Below are 20,820 nucleotides of genomic sequence, written 5' to 3' on the forward strand. Positions count from 1 at the left end.
ATTCCTCTTTTTTTAAAGAACAAATTCCAGATTCGGGGACAGGGGGAAGGTAAGGGGTGGGGAGAGGGTAGGGGGCAAGAAAACACAAACCAACCAGAGAAGTCCAGAATATAACAGAATATAACTGTTTATAAAACAAGATAATTTAAACTCTAATTGCCCTTTTTGTCCTTCAATTTTAAGCACTTAATATATTTTCTTTTCACAGTAGGTATTTAATCTTAAAAACACAATCTAACTATGTATGTATAAATAAGAACACTTGATCTTTAAAATTCTCCAGGTTCTTTTACAAAGTATTAAATGTTTCTTCATAACATATTCACTCATCGTTGTCCACCTTATTAAATTTTACAAGGAGACTGTAATTCCCCCCCACCCCACCCCGGCAGAATCTTTCTAAAACCACAACTATTATGAAACCTCATGTAACAGTTCTTTTGATATTGCTGATAGTCTCCAAAAGATGAGAATGGTCCCTAGACTGCTGGCAACTGAGAAAGAGCTTTAGCAAACTAAGACCGTTAAGAAACTGTGCAGGGGAAAATCCTGTTAACAAGACATAGTTCCTATTTAATTTAAAATGCATCCATTGCAGCTGACCCAACCTTGGTGCCAGTCTGTTTCTTGCTGGCTATGTGGCTCCTGTTTAAGGCACCACTTGTAATGAACTTCTAGAGATCTTTGACTTGAATCATGCTGCAAAACAGTATGTTTTGGAAAACAAACCTTCCTAGACTTAAAAGCTACCTCCCAAGTGTAGCACTTTATTTCCAACAACTGTCCAATTTCTGTGTAATCTTATTCCCACTGATGAATTCCAAAAACCTTTGAAAGAGGACAGCAGCTATGATATTGATAATAGAAGCCCCATTATAGTCACAAACTAGCAGAAGCAAGGGTCTTACAATCCTCTTTCACCTTGATTGTGGTAGGACCCAACAGAGCTGGCAAGTAGACAGCTGTAGCAAGTCAAGGAGAACTGACCCTTTGTTTTGTTTGTTTGTTTGTTTTAGTACCAAACTGCCTCTATATAATAGCCTCCCCTTTTACAAATTCCCCTTAGTGAGAGCTATTTATCTCTTTTCTGCTCATTAGGATCCTGCACCCCAAGTCAGGCCTTGGCCATTACAACAACACTTCTTCCAGAGACCCTCATGCTGTGCCATGTACAGTTCAGTAATACTTTATTAGACATTCCAGCAAGTAAAGTCTTTCATGTCCATTCAGATTTCAGCATGGAGAAAGGTGGGTTCCACCAGTTGAATCTGGTTTCCCCCTTGTTTTCATATTTGTGCAAATGTCACTTTCTTATTGGATTGCATTTCTACTTTCCAGTTTCATCTGCTATATAACTGTGGAATCTTTCTCAGTCAGCATTTTTATTCTATCCATTCAACAAACTTTTAACACATGTCTATAATATACTATGCTTTTCTATTATAACTTACTACTTTCTCCTTTGTTAGCCTGTTATCTTTGTGAGGGCTTGGATTATGTCTCATTCATCTTTTATCCCCAACTAGTAGCACAGTGTTTGAATGTCGCTGAACTGAAGGATATTCCAAGCAGAACAGCATTAACAAGTGGAAAGCAGAAACAGGCATGACACTGGGAGGACTTTAAATAAATCAGTCGACTGATCTAAAATGAGACAATTCATGTCAAATGTAAATAGGTAATGCTGTATCATGGAAGAGCTTCTACTCCAAGGTCAGGCAGTTTGAATGGTATGAGTAATGAGAAACCACTGATGGAAGGTTCATTCAGCAAACCGTTGAGCACCAAACAGAATGCCTGGTACCAGGACAGGCCCTGGAGGTACAGCGGAGTAAGACAAGGCTTTTAACTCTTACTAGAATTGCACAGGGCGATTAGTTATAGAATAAAGATATACATGGGATGCTAGGACGCCAGAAAGAAAGGAGTATCTACATCAAACCTGGCAGTTAGTGTGAGGTTTTACAGAGGAAATAACCTTTAGAAGGATGACTAGGACTGAGGTAGATGTGAAGAGAACAGGACATTCCAGGCAACACACAGCCCTGGAAAAGTTTTCAAAAATAAGTTTAAAGTATACAATGGCAGGGCTTCCCTGGTGGCGCAGTGGTTGAGAGTCTGCCTGCCGATGCAGGGGACACGGGTTTGTGCCCCGGTCCGGGAAGATCCCACATGCCGCGGAGCGGCTGGGCCTGTGAGCCATGGCCGCTGAGCCTGCGCGTCCGGAGCCTGTGCTCTGCAACGGGAGAGGCCACAACAGTGAGAGGCCCGCGTACCGCAAAACAAAACAAAAAAAGTACACAGTGGCAGTACCCAGAATGGATAAGAAAGAATGAGAGGCAAGGAGACTAGTAAATGCAATTTACATTGCAATAATCCAAGCATGAATTGATGAGTGTCTAGACCAGACTAACAGAGAAATACTAACAGAGGGGCCAGATGTGAGACATTTCAAAGGACGAGTTAGCAAGATCTGGATATAGGAATGAAGGAATAGATGTCAAAAGACAGCTGAGGTTGAGCATGGGTAACTAGAAAAACAATACTATTGACAGAAATACGGCCATAAAGAGTTGGTTTGATAGAGAAGTGATTAAACCATGTTCAAAGCTTGCCTTTCTTCCACAAAACCCTTTACTGATCCAACTCTGACTACTTCATCCTATATCACCTTAATTTCCATTTACACTATATTATTTAATACTCCCTGACATGTCAATTTACCAATAATGGTATCCTTAAGTACAATTGTGGGTTCCCTGGGACTGTTTCATCTTTGGTAAACTCCTCCATAGTGGCCAACAGTATGCTAATAGTGAATACTCAAAACTTGAGTTCACATTCTGAATTTGCATGTAACTATTTTTCCTTCCTATCCTACTCCAGTTGGCTAAATAGAGCCTCTGAACCTTCCTGCTCAGTTTTTCCTCTTTTCTTCAGGGGTTTATGTCTGCCTAATCAAGGTTCGACCCCAGTCAGAGGAGCTACTCCAGGCCCTCAGCACGGCTGACACCTCAATCTATGGTTGGGCCTCGCTTGTCAGTGAGCGTAGCAAGAATGGAATGCAAAGAATCCTCATTCCTTTCATCCCAGCCTTTTACATCAATCAATCAGAATTGGTTCTTAGCCACAAAAAAGACATCGGGGAGCTAAGAGTACTGGGAGTGGACAGAGTTCTTGAGAAACTAGAGGTATGTTAAGGACTGAAGCAAAACAGGTCAGGGTTTTGAAAAAGAGATTTTTCATTCTCAGTCCAGGGTAAAGGAACAGTTACTGAATGACTTGATAAAATTCACCACAGGAAATTCTTAAACAAAATGAAGAAAATCTGTCCCCTTCACAATGCCAGGGGGGGGCCCCCAGAGTCCAAACTCTAGGTCAAGAGCCTTGTCAGTCTGGAAGATAACACAAATACTTTTATGTATGTGTGTATATATATATATATATATATATATATTACACCAATGCTGGCTTGAAACAATTTTAGAATGCTAGCTTAAAACTTTTTTTGAAGGCTATATTATTCTCACAGATCGTCTTCCCTTATCCTTCAACTCATCTAAGGGAGAAAAAGTGACTTGTCAGACAGCTAGCTAAAACTAGAAATCCAGATGTCTTACTGTATATGTTTAAGATTGGAATGTATTGACACAAAACTGACTTTTCTTTCAAACATGTTCCATCTCCTTTTCTCCAAGGTCTTCCCCAGCTCCCCAGTTCTAGTGGTCTCTGGCCAAAGGCACTCTTCCCTCACACGTGGTCTGGCTATCTACCCCATAAAAGTAGTCAACTTCACTTCCCTCCAGCAGATGGCATCACCTGTTTTCATCAATATATCCTGTGTGCTCACCAGTCAGATTGAGGCTGTGCGAGTGAGAGCTATGAAAGGCAAGTGTGGTACAGGTGAGCATTGGGGGTGCCTATTTTTAATCTAGAGGCAAAAAGAATGCATTATGATTTAGTCAATGGGAAACATTCAGCCACTTGACCAGCATTATTCAAACTAGCTGGGACATGGATCTTTATTCTCCAAGCCTACTCCATAAAATATAACCTTCAGGTAGCTTTCTTATCACTAGCTAGATGTTATACTTAAATATATGTTATGTCAGTTTGTCAGCTTCGTAAGTATACTACTTACCCTGTTTTAAACCTCTTGATAAATGTTTCACTTACTTCAGAAGTATTTAGCAAACCTTTGTGCATCAATGGGCAAATGGTGGTAACCCTAGAACCAAGACTTAGCTTCCCCAAAACCTGATTCTACCATTACCCAGTTTAGAAATGCTGTCAAGTTTGGGTGGGATGGGAACCGTTACGTAAAGAGGTATTAGGAAAGCCAGAGAACCATCCTCCTTATATGTGTCACTCTCACTTGCCCATGCCTCAACGGAAACAGTATTTCTCTTAATTACTGGGAGTGAATTAGGCTGAACCTTAGTACATCTAATGGGAGAAAGGTTTTTGCTTCTATAAGCACCCGATCTGTACGGGTCAATAAATATTCTAAGCATATTTATATGCATTTTAATTCTCATGATTCTAAAGAGTTTTCTAAAACTTTATAAAGATGTTTTTCCCTTTAAAGAGTTGAGAAAATTGAGGTGTTCAGGGTCCCACCAACTAGAAAGTGTTCGACTCCAATCTGTCCTTTCTGTGAAGGCATTTTTTTTTTTTTTTTTTTTTTTTTTGCGGTACACGGGCCTCTCACTGTTGTGGCTTTTCCCGTTGCGGAGCACAGGCTCTGGACGCGCAGGTTCAGCGGCCATGGCTCACAGGCCCAGCTGCTCTGCGGCATGTGGGATCTTCCCAGATCGGGGCACGAACCCATGTCCCCTGCATCGGCAGGCAGACTCTCAACCACTGCGCCACCAGGGAAGCCCTGAGAGCAGTTTTTAAATCTAGAGTTCATGGATCTCCACAAAGGTCCACAGACAGAACTCAAGGTGTCCATGCCTTGAATGGGGAAAAAAAATTACATCTTTATTTTCAATTAACCTCTAACTGAAAGTTAGCATTTCCATTGATTATGAATATAAGCAACAAATCACAGCGGTATTATATGTGACTTTGTCACCAAGGGAAACCATAGATGTTTTCATGTTCTGTCACATCTCAAAACATTTCATTTCAAAATTACATCAAAATTACAGTAGTTATCAGACCTAAAGCTACAAGTTTTTTTATTAATAGAGCACACATACTACTGTATCACAAATTAGGCCTCTGAACATTTTGCTAACTGTATATTACAAATTAGGTTTTTTCCCTATTTTCATCAACTCTTGATATTAATTGGTTTCCTTTATTCTTACATTTTATCTTTTGCATTTAAAAACACTGAGTTGGGATCCACTGACTTTATCAGACTGCTGAAGTTGCCCATGGCAAAAAAAAAAAAAAAAAAAGTTAAGAACCCCTGCACTTCTTAGAGATAAGAAGGACAAGCAGTATCACAGTGGGTGGGAGTCTTTAGATACAAACATCCAATCTTCAGCTCATTCATACAAGTGTGTGCCTACTGTTATGTCCCAAGCATGGTCCCTACTTGCAGAAATCAGATTTAAGACAGGGCCCAGGGACTTCCCTGGTGGTCCAGTGGCTAAGACTCCACGCTTCCAATGCAGGGGGCCTCGGTTCGAACCCTGGTCAGGGAACTAGATGCCACATGCTGCAACTAAGGGTTTGCATGCCAAAACTAAAAAGATCTCGCATGCCACAACTAAAAAGATCCCGCGTGCCGCAACTAAGACCCAGCACAGCCAAATACATAAATATTTTAAAAAGACAGGGCCCAACTAAGACAGGAATTAGTTCAATGCAGCCAGAACAAAGGGGTGCTATAAATTAACGTGCCTAAGTTTTATTGGGACTCCCAACAGTGGGACCTGATCAAGGATTAATATAGTCTTGTTTCTACTAATAAGCAACCTCAAATTAGTCTTCAGAGTGAAGCAGTTTGTAAACAGTGTGAAGTTGTTACAACAGTTGTGAAACAGAGTCTGGTGAGAGGTAAGACCAGTTAAGAGCCCAGAGGTAGAGGGGCTATGTAAGGGATGCAGAATAGGAACTAGGTCCAAGGGCCTGGTGACAGTTTACCTGGGAAGGCCAGTTAAATTCAGGCAGTTTTGTGGAGCAGGGAAGAGTTCATTTCTAGACACTGAAAAGTTTGAAATAACCAAAGGCAAGTGCCAAGCATGCTTCAAACACAAAAGTTTGAAGTTTTATTGAGGACAAGTTTATAAACATATCAGAATGTACCTGAATAAAAAAGGACAAGTAGCCCCTGGATTTAAGAGGTTATTGGTGATCCAACAAAATATTTCATTCAAGTTAGAGGGATTAAAAGGAGAACTTGAATCACCATAGACTATCACAAACTTGGTGAAGGAAAGCAGTCACATGGAGTTAAAGTGCACAGGAAAGGTAACAGGCATTTTAAAGTGGCAAAGAATTTAAATATTCTTTTGTAAGCTGAAAAGAAATAAGACTCAAGAATTGTAATTTACTGTTAGAGAGATAAAAAACCAAAAAAAGGTAAGAGGAGCTAAGTTCAGTTCACCCCTTTTTATCTGGTAAGAAGCAAAAGAATTTCCTAGAGGGCTGGGTTTTGACTGTTTCAGCTAGATACTCTTAGGACCACACAAGTTTTTAAATGCAACATCTGTCCTGGATAACTATAATCTTCTTTTATTCTGCCAATGTGTAGATCAATGTGAAGATTCACGTGTCCTCCAGAAGCTCATGGGTTCTTACCAGATTTTCTTTACCCTCTTTGCGGTGTTGGCACCAACAGCTTTCCTCTTTCTAGGTAAGAAGTCCTTATATTCAGCACCGTGGCCTTTTGACTTGGAAACTGCCTTCATTTTATTTCACAAACTAAATGAGGATGAAAATTAGCTGTTTATCACATCTAATTTGGGACATGCAATTGAAACTGATTTAGCCTCCCTAACCCTAGTCACTAGTGGACCAAAGATCCCACCCAACTTACTAGGAAGCAATGAACTGCATGTGGCCAACAAATACCACTCAGAAGTGGAAATTACTGCTAAACCTTAGATTATAGCTAGTTTTGCTCAAACACATAGCTAGAGATGATTCAAGCAACACAACACGTACTATCATCTACACGTGCATTTCCCATCTCTCAACCAGAAGTTGGAATACCTCTAAAACTCATTGAATAAAAATTTCCTGTAAGTATAATTATTTAATTTGAAGCCTTTTTTTTTATAGCAATACTTGCCCCCTTAAGGCCTTCCTCCAGTGAAAACAGTTCTCTTTGGTGACATCTCCCTTATTCTTTTTCCAGCATACAATGCCTTCCTAAACAAGATACAGACAGTTCCAGTTGTTTATGTACCAACTCTAGGTGCACCACAACCAGGTAAAGAATCACCATCTTTTATCACTGAAAAGCTCAGGTATCATCCTCATTCACTTTTATTCACCCTTCATCTATCTCCCCCTTCCTCCTTTACTTCTAGGTTCTTACACATCCACACGTTCTCCCCCTCCCTTCATGAGTCCACAACCCCCACCAGCGCAGCGTCGGCTACAACATTGGCTTTGGAGTACAAGGCACTAACCTCTGCTTGGACAAGTCCCCTTAACTGCAGGGGGCTGGAAATTTCTAGCTCTAGACCAGGAGCCTAGCAGCAACCTCTACACTCATAAGCCTCCAAACAAGCCTTCTGAGAACTGTAAATAAAGGATCCTAAGCTGTTTTGTGTTAAAGTGGTGTGCTGGATCGCGTTTTAAAGATCAACTGTCAGTTCTTAATTCTAAGAAAACATAAAAGTGAAAGCAAATACCCCATTTATATACCATTCCAGTTTTTAACCAAGCTCTGCAGATTTATTCAATAAGCCTACGGATAGGAATGTCCCAAATGGACTTTTTAAGTATTTGCCACTTACTTGCCCCAAATGACTCTACAGTCCACTCTTCTGATTGCCCCTGAATACGTGAGGTAGGAACTTCCTAGCAGTAAAACAAGACAATAAACAGGACGTATCCAAAATGTGTTTATTCGGATGGTTTCCCATTCATCTTGATTCCAGGGGCTTTTAGTGCTGCTTCCGTCTGAAAGAGCACCCTGCAAGAATAAGTTCCGAAGGTTAACTGACAGCAGCCTACTTACCCTGTCCCACCCCCACAAAACAAAATGATGCCTGATACCCACAGGAAACGTACATCTGTAGTTTTCTCAACTCTTTTAGCTCCTACCTACTCACTTAAAGACAACATCAGCTTCAGTTCATATGAAGCCCCTTTTATCACCCATCCACCCCACCCTTAGACAGGAGCACTGAGATTAGTGCTTTCTAATTATGCTTTTGGAGAGAGAGAGAAAAAAAAAAAAGATTATCAAACCCAACCCTCTTTGCAAGACAGCCTGATAATTTACATTATACATGACCTCTCTCAAGATTCAAACCCCAAAATCACAACATTAATTAAACCATTTACCTTCTGTAAGCCTTGCTTTTCCTCCTGTAGGCTGGCAGAGGACGGTAGAGCAGCCAACACACAAAACTACTGTTTGTGCATGGCTAAAGACGGTGGTGATTTTATAGCATCCTGTGAAAAAACATCGAGTTACCCGATTTTCCTCAAACCTTTATTCATTTAAACATATGCTGTCATGTATTAACTGTAAAACAAGCATGTTATGTAAATGCTTGAAATTTACTTTCCTATTCTAAATCGATTACTTGGCTCTAGGTATACATTACAGCCAACTTAAAAGCAACCTGGACTATCTGCCCCCACCTATGATTTTTTTGTTAATGCATTACCACCATCATCCAAAAAAACTATCCGAGAGTTAAAATACAGACAATCCTCTATTTGGTGAGGGGAGCGGCTCAGTAACTGGTCAACGTATCCACTCCCTCGTCTCCAGGTACAAGTATATAAATGACCACAGCAGAAGCCCAATGTAACATTCCAGTGTTTCTCAACACAAAGAAATGTTACGGTCTGCACATAAAGTTTTGAAGGGAGATCACTATGGATCACTGTTCCTGAAATGCAAAATTTTACCCATCTCAAACATTCAAATTTTAAGAAATCAGAACCGTTTCGAGGATACCTTTTTCCTTGGGGTCCAGTGCTTTCCCCACTACTGCAAGTTATCTCCTCACCTGGGCATTTCACATCCATGAAATAGGAATTGGGGCTCTGCACCAGGCGCTTCTTCTTGTGTTTCCTCTTCTCCTCTTCTGGAGAGGGATGAAGGAGATCCTTTGCGAGCTAAGAGAGGCAGAAATGCAGAGATTTAGAAACCATTGGCGAACACGGGATGATCGAAAACAGCCCCCACTGCCACACACCGGGGAGAGCTCGCCCCTCGCCGCCCCTGCTGTCTGCGCAGCTGGGCCGCCATCTTATCGCCTTTCCGCTCCTGTCTATGCAAGAGGCCCCATGGGCCTCTGCAAAGTGCGGAGAGCAAGTGAGAGCCCTCTGCGATCCGAAGTCAGCGTGAGGGGAGCGTGCGGACAGAAGAGCGAGATCTCCACGGAAACCTGCACCAAGGAACTCACAGGCATGTTCTCATGAGGAGGTCGTCACCGTCGGAAAGGAGCGAAAGCGGAAATTCTGCTCCTTAAATCCGCCGTCCCGCAGGAAGTGACGCCTGGGCCTTCTGCCGCCATGTTGGGAAGGTCCTTCTCTCACGGTGTGGGGGCGGCGGGGCGAGGAGGGGGCTGCCATTTTTGGAAGGTCTCTAAATGACAGAACATAGATGAGTCGCCATATTGAGAGAGTGAGCATGTTTTCTTAAGGTCAGCGTTTGATCTCTGTTGCGGGGTAAATGGACAATTTTTAAATTTCGCACTGCACTTTAACAATGGGAACTGCTTAGGGAAACAGCGAGACTGAGCCATGTCTGGGACTTATTAAATTTCTTTACTATTTATCAATTGGTTTAGTTTGCCCATTTTTAAGAATTCAGAAATGTAAACATAAAAAAAGGAAGTCCTCATATTTTCCACACCTCCAGCCTATTCCTAGGGCTAACCATTGTTAAATTTTATTCTCTCTTTTCCATCTTTCCCTCTAATACTAATTACATCACTCACTTATGTAGTACTTATTTGTGCATTGTTCTGACTGCTTTTCACATGTTAATTAATCGTCACAACAACTCCATCAGGTTGATACTATTATTATCCATATTTTACAGATGGGGAAAGTGATGTCCAGAGACATTAAACAAATTGTCCAGAGTATGCTACTAAACTGCCTTCCAAAAAGGTTGTGCCAGTTTACATTCCCACATCCTTTCCCCCACACTTTCACCAGCACCGCCTTTCCAAGATTTCTAATCTTGGCAGCATCGACACTCTTGACAGGGAATGAGAAAAAAAAATGAAGAACAAATCATGGTCTTCTACAGTAATGATCAAAGGGTTAGAATGTCCATTTGTCATAAAGGAGGGGCGAAGATGACCCAAATGGCATCTGGGGACCTGTTTAATTCCAAAGGAATGGAATAGGGCAAGGGATGTGAGTTCTAGTCAAGACTGTACTGGTAAACGTTTAACACCTGACTATATGGGAGGGGTTAAATATGCTAATTTCAATGGCGTAAATACTCCCACCGTGGCCAATTTCATACTATCAATGTGATATCATTAAACACGGATTTGGAAAGAGATAAGCACAATCTGTTCTCATGAGCCACTAAGGATTGGTTCCAGCACACTACTGATGGGTGAGAAAAACCTCTGAGGAAGTGACATTTAAGCTGAAATCTGAAAGACAAGGAATCAACCAAGCAGCAGTTTGGGGGAATAGAATTCTAGGCTGAGGGAAGAGCTTGTGAATATAAAACCAGAGACCGAATGAACCTGCCAAAATTGAGGGGGGGGAAGGCATTGTTGCAGAAGCTCAGAGAGCTAGGGGGAGAGTACTATGGAGATGAGGCTCCAGTGAAAGCAGGTATACAGCAGCATAAGTACAATTTAGAGAGGTGAAAAAGAATAATATATTGCTGGGTATGAAGAGTCCAGATCCAGACAAAATAAAGTGAAATAAAAAAGAATTGATGGATTTTTATCAGAACAATCCATGAACATTGAAGAGTAATTTAAAGGGCTGGAGAGAGATGGTTTGGCCAGCGAGAAATAGAGGACACTCAAGATTTGTAATACAGCTTGAAGACATAATGGCTGGTGAGATAAAGGACAAAAGGGGATTGAATAGTTGTGTTTGAGAAAGGACGAACATTGGCACACAAGGTAACGAGGATAAGTGAAGTGACAAGAGATGCCTTCTCACAACCAGTACACTATCCTTATACAGGAACTATTCTACTGATCTGCTATTAGAAAAGCAGGTATTTTGAGTAATTTTTTCCAAAGGCAAAGATAAATTTGTTTCTTTATAGCTGTGTTCTCCATATTTCAGCTTCCTGGTTGCCAAGGCTACACATTCACAGTCTGTTCAGTGGGGTGTCAGGAGTACTGTCTCAGGGCTGTGTTAAAAGATCCAGATCTCGTGAAAAGAACGAGACCAGACATTTGTAGTCCCAATCTCTGTCTTCCTGAGCTGGCATCTCAGAGAATTCACACACAGGGTCCCAGAAGAAAGACTGTTCAAAATGAAGCTCCAGAATGTGTCTAGGTGAAGTCTGCGTGTGTGTGTGTGTGTGGGCGCGCGCCGGCGCGCGCCTTGGGATGTGTGTGTGTCTGTGTGTGTCTGTGTGTGTGTGTGTGTGTGTGTGTGCTGATTTCTATAGTGTAATTACTTTTAATTTTCACTCTGTTCCACCAGGGGGCAGACTGACTCAACGAATAGCCACCAACTCCAGGCATCCCGCTTTTTTCAAAAGGAATTGGGATTCTAAAACTAAGGGCTTGGAACACTAACACCAGAATTCTAGAACTGCCCCAGAAGGATTCTGTTTTCCCTGAGTCGCCCCTCCAAAAATCAGTCCCCAATTTTTGGCAACTCCCAGTGCTGTCCTGGCCTTCACCCTTATTCCCCCAAACTTCCCTTTCCCTTAATTCCTCTAAAATTCCTCTTCCCCTGGTCGTTTTGATTAAACTTCTACTTCACATCACCCCAGCGTCTCTGGCTTCAGACTGGAAGAGTGAAGTCAAAAGAGGGGGGACGGGGGCTTCCCTGGTGGCGCAGTGGTTAAGAATCCATCTGCCAGTGAAGGGGACACGGGTTCGAACTCTGGTCCAGGAGATCCCACATGCCGCAGAGCAACTAAGCGCGTGTGCCACAACTCCTGAGCCCGCGTGCCACAACTACGGAAGCCCACGCGCCTAGAGCCTGTAACAAGAGAAGCCCCCGCAATGAGAAGCCCGCGCACTGCAACGAAGAGTAGCCCCCGCTCGCTGCAACTAGAGAAAGCCCGCGCGCAGCAACAAAGACCCAACACAGCCAAAAATAAAATAAGTAAATAATTTTTTTTTTTTAAAAGGGGGACGATAGTAAGCAAAAAGCTATGGGAAATGGCTAGGGAGACAGGCCAGTGTTGGCTGGGAAGGGAAAGCCCAGAGAGCCGAAGTCCGGGCTGGCCTCCTTGGCCAGCAGAAAGGGGTGGGCGGGCAGGGGGTGGGGCCCAGAGGAGTGCCGCCTCTCCTTTTTCCCGGAGCCTGGGCGGAGAGGGAGGAAAACTTCCTGGCCTGGGCTCCGGGGCCGCTCTGTTTGCCAACCCTCCAATCCCGCCTACCAGTGCACGGCGCTTCCCCACCCCTCTCCCGGCACCCCCAGTGTCCGCCATGGCCAAAGCCTACGACCACCTCTTCAAGTTGCTGCTGATCGGGGACTCAGGGGTGGGCAAGACTTGTCTGATCATTCGCTTTGCAGAGGACAACTTCAACAACACTTACATCTCCACCATCGGTGAGCCCACTGGCCATACCCTAGATCCCCGACTCCCCCATGCCCTCATCCTCAGGCTCTTGGATTACTTGTGGCCCACTTTTAAGTCCCCTTAGAGTCAGGCTTCTGAACTCCAGTCCCCGAACCCCGTCTCAGACCCATCGCCCTTATATGTCTCCGGATAGTACCCAAACCTCTAACCTCTCTGAGACCTCCAGGTTACTCCTCAGTTGTGTCAGCCCCTTATTTTCTTGGTACCACCTGTTTCCCTTGTCTCCCCAAAACCACATGAACCCTTCTTTATTTCCCTCTCAGCTCCTCTTCCCCCACCCCCATCCACCTAGAACTCTTGATCCACTCTCCACATTTCCTGTATCCCCTCCCCCTGAACATCTGTCTCCCAATTCTGCCAGCCTCTTTCTGTCCCACTGAGTTTGCATACTCTCCCATTGCATTCCCACCTTACCATCTACTTTGCAGTCTCCCTGCCCCTCAACTTAATAGGGGTTGGGGAAGATGGAACAGAGTGGCTGGGTATGCTGGAGAGTGGCCCAAGGACTGTGATCAGGAATATGCAGTCAGCCTGGTGAGGAAGCCAGAGTGAGGGGACTTTTGGGGTCTCTGAGTCAGCCTGGTGACTCAGCCTCCTCAGGCTTGGGGGAGGTGCACAAGTTTCCACTAAGAACATTGTCTCCCCTCCTCCCCTCTCATCATTCTTTTTTTTTTTTAATTTATTTATTTTATTTATTTATTTTCGGCTGTGTTGGGTCTTTGTTGCTGCGCACGGCCTTTCTCTAGTTGCGGCGAGCAGGGCTACTCTTCCTTGAGGTGCGCAGGCTTCTCACTGCGGTGGCTTCTCCTGTTGCAGAGCATGGGCTCTAGGTGCGCAGACTTCAGTAGTTGTGGCACTCGGGCTCAGTAGTTGTGGCACGTGGGCTCTAGAGCACAGGCTCAGTAGTTGCAGTGCACGGGCTTTGTTGCTCTGCGGCATGTGGGATCTTCCCGGGCCAGGGCTCAAACCCATGTCCCCTGCATTGGCAGGTGGATTCTTAATCACTGTGCCACCAGGGAAGCCCCCCTCTCATCATTCTTAATCTCCTCTGGCCTGGGAAATAAGACAAGGAGAGTATCAAGACATTCTGGTTAGAAAGAGGAGAGAAAAATGCTCCTCTCTCCTAATTCAGTCTTGGGGGAATCTTGTTTAGCCTCAAATTTTCTTGTTTCCAAGCCTGGCCTACTAGTTAATTCACATAGACCGTCATCAGTTACCTTTTTCCTTGCTCTTTACCCTGTAGGGCCAGGAGGGTAGGTGGGAGAACTGGGAGTAGAGGGTTCTAAGAAAACAGAAAGAAAAAGGAATCTGAAAGTAATATTTTGGGGGAGACAGATTGAATTGAGAGAGTTGTCAGCTGGCATGGCTAAGCAGACCCAATATAAGTGCCTTAGAGGCCTTAAGCCTCCTTGCAGAATTTTCATCACCTTCTCCCCTACAAAGCCTGTAAAATCTAAGTAAAAACAATATGCTTGCTATACAAATTCAGCTTTGAGAAAATCCCCCTAGTTTTACACTTCCTACAAGATTGCTTCCCAAGTGCCTGCCCTGCAGAATTTCTGGCACTGCCACTGCTCCATTCCTGTCCCTCTCACCACACACTTTTACATGCATGTATATGCATGTCTCAATTTCAATGTACACTCTCCACCTCTAGGAATTGATTTCAAGATCCGCACTGTGGATATAGAGGGGAAAAAGATCAAACTGCAAGTCTGGTGAGTGAATCCCTCAGGACTCCTAAGCCAGACTTCCTCATTTACCTTCTATAGGTGTTTCTCTTCTTTTTAGCTTCATTTCTCTCCCTTTCCCAATGCTCCTTCCAGTACATTTTCTAATCCATTTCTGTCACCTCATTCAGATGTCCTTTCATCTCTCTTCCTGCTTACTCAACTATTTTCAGCTTTTTTGTAATTCTCTTGCCTCTCCTGGACCTGGAGCATCCTCTGAACTTGGCAACTGTCTAGCTAGATCAATTGTCTGTTGAACTATAATGTGGAAACAGGCTCTAAACAGTTAAATAGCAAATAGCAGAATTAAGACTTGACTCTCAGTCTAGTGGAGAGGCCATAAAGCCAAGTGTAGAGGTTTGACCTGACTGCCCTGAGGAAGCTGGAGACCCTAAGGGTGTCAAGTGGTAAAAGGCTTAATGGAGGCATTATGATACAACAGATAAGAGGAGAATGTGGTTCAATCCTGGTTCTGGTACAGAATGAGCTTCATCAGTTATTTGGCCTCTCTAAATCTGTTTCCTCATTTGTAAAATAGAGACAATAAAACATGTCTCACAAGGATAGAGTGAAGATTACATAAAATGACACAAATAAAATGATATATACACAGTGCTTGGCACAGAGTAAACAATGAATATGTTTCTTAGGCCTTTACCATCACTCAGTATCAGCTCAACTGTCTTTTATCCCTTTCTTCCTTTACTGTTTCCTAATTCTGTTCCTTTCAGTTGCAAAAGCTAAATTCTTAGGGGGTGGGGGTGGGAGTCTCTCTTTGGAGACCTCTTCCCTGTATCCCACCCCATGAAATATTCCACTTCTTCAGGGACACAGCTGGCCAAGAGCGATTCAAGACGATAACTACTGCCTATTACCGTGGAGCCATGGTATGAAGTGTGGTTCTGGACAAGGGATGAGGCATGAGGCACTAGAATGTATGAATATAGAGGGATAGGAGGTGGGGCAGAGAAAAATGGGGAGGGGCACAGTATGGGTTGCAGAAGGCCCCATGTGGCCTAGTGATTATACTTGTGGATAGAATTTGCAGGGTCACTTAGAGGGCAGTGGGAAGCCTAAACAGGGGAATATGGTATAAGGCTCCATTGTGAACTCTGCCATTCCCCAGGGCATTATCCTAGTATATGACATCACAGATGAGAAATCCTTCGAGAATATTCAGAACTGGATGAAGAGCATCAAGGAGGTGAGGACCCTCCCAGAGAGACAGGGGAATTGGGTAGAACCTGGAGGATGAAGGAGACTGTGAAAATGAGCAGGACCCAACTTTTACTCTTACCTCTTGTCCCAGAATGCCTCGGCTGGGGTAGAGCGCCTCTTACTGGGGAACAAGTGTGATATGGAGGCCAAGAGGAAGGTCCAGAAGGAGCAGGCCGATAAGGTAAGAGCAGGTTGGGCAATGTTCTAGAACTGGGCCAGGAGGGCCAATATGAGGCCAGATTGCAGGGACTCGGCTGCTGCCCTTCATCCAACTCTCTTTTTACCGCTTCACTCTGTGCAGTTGGCTCGGGAGCATGGAATCCGATTTTTCGAGACAAGTGCTAAATCCAGCATGAATGTAGATGAGGTGAGACACACCGCATCCTTCATCCCTCAAAGAGACGAGGTATTGGAAGATAGACTTATCCTCCCCTCCAACCTGTTCTGATCAATCTCTACTTTCCCCATTAGGCTTTCAGTTCCCTGGCCCGGGACATCTTACTCAAGTCAGGAGGCCGGAGATCAGTGAGTTGGTTCTGCTGGGCTAAGTACAACTGTGCATGTGAGTGTGTGTGTGTGCACGTGTGCGTGTGCGTGTTGTGCACGTGCGCGTTGGGAGTAAAAACTGACAAGGAGAGCAGTGCTAAGACTGCCCACGAGGGTGACCCCAGACCCCAGCTAGGCATTCTCACCCTGACCTCTGTACCCTTCTCCCTCTAGGGAAACAGCAACAAGCCCCCCAGCACTGACCTGAAAACTTGTGACAAGAAGAACACCAACAAGTGCTCCCTGGGCTGAGGACTCCCCTTCTGCCTATCCGCCCTAAGCCTGGAGGCTGAACCTGAGGGAGGCATGGCTAAGGGGCCGGGCAGGGGAGAAGTAGCACGTGGGGCTTGGAGGGATAGAGATGGGTAGATGGTGGAAGAATGGGGAGAATATGGAGAAGAAAAAAAGGAAGGAGTGAGGAGGAAAGAGGAAAAGAAGGAGGTAGACTAGAGAGGGAAGGAGAGGCAAGAAGAAGGGAAAGAATTGAGAAAGTGAAAGAAGGTGAAAAGGAGGTAGGAAGAGAGGGAGGAGGAAAGGAAGGATCGATGGCCCTAAGCCTCAGACCTTCTCTGGGTTTCCAGGGCAAATATAAATGTAAATAAATAATTGATTTATTCTGTTACTGGAGCAGGCTTTAGGGTCCTATGAGAGGCTGGCTCAGCACCACCGTCTGAAGGTTTGGTCCTATCCTGTCACTCTGCATGGTCTTTCTCAGTATTAAAGGCCACCATTTGCACAAACGTCCCTGGTTTGGGTAACTTTCATCATTGTCGGAATTGCTCTCTACTCATAAACCTAATTCTTGTCTCTCTGAGGTTGTTGGTCTGCTTGAATCTGGCTGAGTTCCTGGGATGCCTAATCCTACAGCTCTCCCTTCCCCAGCTGTTTAATTGATGAGGGAAATAAGGAGCAGAGTTTCTTTGAAACTGAAGGTCTGGACATCCTCTTTCCAGCATGGGATTTAGAGGATCCTTGCGTGCAGAGTCTTGTCCAGGAGATTCTAAAAGAGCAGGACTCTTTCTTGGGCCTCCCCAGAGGAGTGACAACCCTAGCCTCAGGGAAATAGCAGAACCAGTATTTTTTATTCAGTGATTTCTGCTAGCATCTTTGATTCTGCCAGGAATCCCATTAAGTAACTAGTAAGCATTATTATCTGCTTTTATAGGTGAGGAAAATGAGACACAGAAGAGGTTCATTTAGTCATAAGTATTTATTGAGCATCTACTATGTGCCAAGCACAATGGTCAAGTTAATATAACCTCTGGGCGGTACTTACTAGAAAAGGGACTAGTAAAATTTAACAAAAACTGCCCATAACTACTGAATAACAAAGAAGCAAAACTATTGGCATGCAAAAGAACCACGAAAAAGAAACTTAGACTTGGGACTTCCCTGGTGGTACAGTGGTTAAGACTCCCACTCCCATTGGGACCACTCCCAATGCAGGGGGCACAGGTTTGATCCCCGGTCAGGGAACTAACATCCTGCATGCTGCATGGTGTGGCCAAAAAAACCCCCAAAACCTTAGACTTGAGTTCCCTTAAGTATACGTAGACCACTTTCACTCTTACAGGTTTTTTTTTGTTTTTTTTTTTTTTTTGCGGTACGCGGGCCTCTCACTGTTCTGGCCTCTCCCGCTGCGGAGCACAGGCTCCAGACGCGCAGGCCCAGCAGCCATGGCTCACGGGCCCAGCCGCTCCGCGGCATGTGGGATCTTCCCGGACCGGGGCACGAACCCGCATCCCCCACATCGGCAGGCAGACTCCCAACCACTGTGCCACCAGGGAAGCCCCTACACAGTATTTTTAAACAGCAAAATTATCTCACAGACTTGATCTTTTATCAGGATAATGAAAATCAGATTTGGTTTAGACAAAGTACCATTAGAAGTTTTATTCATGGATATGATGTTCAAGGCATTTAAGAAATCCCCAAGCCTGCAGTGTGGAAGTGGATGGCACAACCCTGGAGCTATCAGCAAAGCCTCTTTGTGTGCTGCTGTTTCTGTTGGTAAAAGACAACACTCAGAAAAAAGTCTGACAGTGCCAGGAAAAGGACTCAGAAAATAATTTGAAAAATGTGGAAAATAATTTGATAAATGTATTATGTATCCAAGCTTCGATGGGGTGATGATCCTTATCTGTGGCTTATGTGTGAGCTCTGTAGTCAACTGCTCAGCTAGTTTAATTTGCTCAGGAGATGAGGAAAGACTTGCATTTTGTGAATCCCAGGAAGAAGACTGACCAACATCTTTGTCATACTCCAGAGCAGATTTTTTTTTTTTTTTTCGCGGTACGCGGGCCTCTCACTGTCGTGGCCTCTCCCGTTGCGGAGCACAGGCTCCAGACGCACAGGCTCAGCAGCCATGGCTCACGGGCCCAGCCGCTCCGCGGCATGTGGGATCTTCCCGGACCGGGGCACGAGCCCGTGTCCCCTGCATCGGCAGGCGGACTCTCAACCACTGCGCCACCAGGGAAGCCCCCAGAGCAGATATTTTAAAATCCAGTTTCAGCACGGAGACCCTATTCAGTTGCTTGGTATGGCTACTGGAAGTGAGATCTTACAAAATCTTCCAGCTTGTCATGAGGCACAGTGGGATTGGGTAAGGAGTAACAGAATACAGTATTTCAGCCAAAACTTTTATTATGGCTAAAAAATACTGGGAAAAAAACCCATATCCTACTTTCTATAACATACAACTATTGACATATACAGACAAATAATAACTTAAAGGAACAAATAGTTACAAGCAAACTTAAAGCTCAGCCCTCACCAGGTGGTGGTTGTTTTTTCAACTCCCGCCCAGTGATCTTTCCAGTCTGTTCGTTCTTGCTCTTGAGCAGCCAGATTTTAGTCTGCTGGGAAGAGAGAATTTATGGGATGTAGCACCAGATATACTGTTGATCTCCAAAAGTGCGCTAGCTCTTAGGGCTGTGGGGGGAGGGGAGTAGCTGTGATCTTTAGGCTAGAAAGACTTCCTGAGGGAGAAGAGTGTGGAGCAGAGTTAAGAAGAAAGCATGGGAAAAAATTAAAAAAAAAAAAAAAGAAAGCATGGGGATAAGTACTTTGATCTTAAGAAGTGGGATACAGATTATTAATAGTGCCTAGATTTATATGAAGTTTATTTTAAATACCTCCTATCTATCTACTGAGCAACTACGAAAACTAAACTCATAGTCCAGTTGTCTGAGAGGCTGCAGACATACATGTATGTAAAACTAGGAGGAAATTTCTGGCAGAATTAGGATAGTGACTAATACATTACCAGACAGTAAAGCATGAACCCAGAATGTGGGTCAAGTCGCTGCAGTTCTGGATATATGTCAGGGTTTGGCTCCATGGGGAGGGAAAAAAGGCACAAATCTGTGGCCTGGGGGTTGAAAGTCTAGGCTTAGGTTGCAGCTCTCCTACTAGCTGTGTGCCCTTGGACAAGTGACACACTCTGAGCTTATTCATAAAATAGGGATAATATCAACTCTGATTCCTCAGGATTACTGAAAAGGATCAAAATGAGTTAAACGTTGAATTCAAAAAGTACAATAGAAATGTGAGGCAATATAATTAGAAGAGAATAAAGGATTTTCATACACATTTCATTTGCATCTCGCAAAAAAAAAAAAACCTAGAAAATGCACATTAGCATTTCCATTTTCCACAGAACATTGACTGCCAGATACCGTCCTAAAGTCACGTAGCTAATAAGCACCTGAACCTATGAACCTAAACTCAACGCTTCTTGGGATTTCAAATCTCACGCTCTTCTGATTGCATTAGGTAGGAGCAAGGGAGAGCTGAGAACATTTAAGGAGGTTATTCAAAGGACCGGTTCTGGGGAGTAACTTAGCAATTAACATGCGAGAAGGTGACATCTGAGTAGAGCTGAGTGGGAGCCCGGAGACAGGGGAAGGCTTCATTCACAGAGAGTCTCTGGTATTCCTGCCCCTGGAGGGAGGAGGAAGTGCAGTTTCACCTCCATCCCTGGACCGCCAACCCAGCTTCTCCCCTAGACCATCGTTCGAGGCGGGAAGGGGGCGGGGTATCGGAAAGCCTGACGCTTAATGGTGAGTCCTCGGATTTTAAACAGGGAGGAAAGTCCTGAGAGGGCGACGTATAGTTCCTTTTTATGTCTCGCTGTTCACGTAGCCCAGAGGGGCAAAAAGGCGAAAGCCCATGGAGCATCGAGAAGGACCACAAGCCTGACAGCCACCATCTTCTTGGTTCCGGCAGAAGACTACCAGGACCATAATGCAACGGTGCGCCGAGCCAATGGGTCGCATCTCGCTGCACACATGCAGGGAGATCCAATTCCCAGGGAGCAGCGAGCGGAAGACTACGAGGCCCATCAGGCAAGCCAAGGGCCTCTTCTTCCGATGACTGGCCTAGCTCTGGAAAACCTGCCCACACCCAGGATCCTCCGCGCGCAAGATG

The 20,820-nt window shown here is 44.3% G+C and overlaps 3 protein-coding genes across 4 annotated transcripts in view; 2 read left to right on the top strand and 1 right to left on the bottom strand.

Moving 5' to 3' along the window:
* NUP210L (nucleoporin 210 like) overlaps positions 1 to 8,024 on the top strand; it is an 85,121-nt gene extending 77,097 nt beyond the window's left edge. For both annotated transcript variants that reach the window (XM_089914630.1, XM_022559651.2), the window contains 6 exons: positions 1,099 to 1,248; positions 2,941 to 3,191; positions 3,699 to 3,903; positions 6,710 to 6,811; positions 7,316 to 7,390; positions 7,491 to 8,024. In XM_089914630.1, the coding sequence (XP_089770756.1) occupies positions 1,099 to 1,248; positions 2,941 to 3,191; positions 3,699 to 3,903; positions 6,710 to 6,811; positions 7,316 to 7,390; positions 7,491 to 7,591 (884 nt within the window). In that variant the 3' untranslated portion in view covers positions 7,592 to 8,024. The remainder of the gene's footprint in view (positions 1 to 1,098; positions 1,249 to 2,940; positions 3,192 to 3,698; positions 3,904 to 6,709; positions 6,812 to 7,315; positions 7,391 to 7,490) is intronic.
* Positions 8,018 to 9,660, bottom strand: RPS27 (ribosomal protein S27). The gene is made up of 4 exons (XM_022559665.2): positions 9,552 to 9,660; positions 9,153 to 9,261; positions 8,476 to 8,586; positions 8,018 to 8,101 (listed from the first exon to the last, which is right to left on the bottom strand). The coding sequence occupies exons 1-4, from the start codon at positions 9,555 to 9,557 to the stop codon at positions 8,073 to 8,075; spliced, it is 255 nt and encodes an 84-aa protein (XP_022415373.1). The 5' UTR covers positions 9,558 to 9,660; the 3' UTR covers positions 8,018 to 8,072.
* Positions 9,661 to 12,463: 2,803 nt separating this feature from the next.
* On the top strand, positions 12,464 to 20,664 carry RAB13 (RAB13, member RAS oncogene family). The gene is made up of 8 exons (XM_022559402.3): positions 12,464 to 12,867; positions 14,556 to 14,616; positions 15,455 to 15,515; positions 15,755 to 15,832; positions 15,938 to 16,027; positions 16,148 to 16,213; positions 16,318 to 16,371; positions 16,567 to 20,664. Exons 1-8 carry the CDS (start codon positions 12,474 to 12,476, stop codon positions 16,642 to 16,644), a joined length of 882 nt encoding a protein of 293 aa, XP_022415110.2. The 5' UTR covers positions 12,464 to 12,473; the 3' UTR covers positions 16,645 to 20,664.
* Positions 20,665 to 20,820: the final 156 nt, after the last annotated feature.

This window comes from Delphinapterus leucas, chromosome 1 (genome assembly GCF_059928025.1).
Source record: "Delphinapterus leucas isolate spDelLeu-1000000601 "Yukka" chromosome 1, BTC_Dleu_Yukka2, whole genome shotgun sequence".
Taxonomy (NCBI): Eukaryota; Metazoa; Chordata; class Mammalia; order Artiodactyla; family Monodontidae; genus Delphinapterus; species Delphinapterus leucas.

Bases quoted from the DNA above. Each gene is read 5' to 3' on its own strand.
- RPS27 (XM_022559665.2), bottom strand. The intron at 8,587-9,152 runs GTGAGGAGATAA...GTTTTTTCACAG, and splicing joins CATGGATGTGAAATGCCCAG to GATGCTATAAAATCACCACC. The intron at 8,102-8,475 runs GTAAATGGTTTA...TTATTCTTGCAG, and splicing joins AAAAGCAAGGCTTACAGAAG to GGTGCTCTTTCAGACGGAAG.
- RAB13 (XM_022559402.3), top strand. From the start codon at position 12,474: ATGGCTAGGGAGACAGGCCAGTGTTGGCTGGGAAGGGAAAGCCCAGAG. The intron at 14,617-15,454 runs GTGAGTGAATCC...CCACTTCTTCAG, and splicing joins AAGATCAAACTGCAAGTCTG to GGACACAGCTGGCCAAGAGC. The intron at 15,516-15,754 runs GTATGAAGTGTG...GCCATTCCCCAG, and splicing joins CCTATTACCGTGGAGCCATG to GGCATTATCCTAGTATATGA.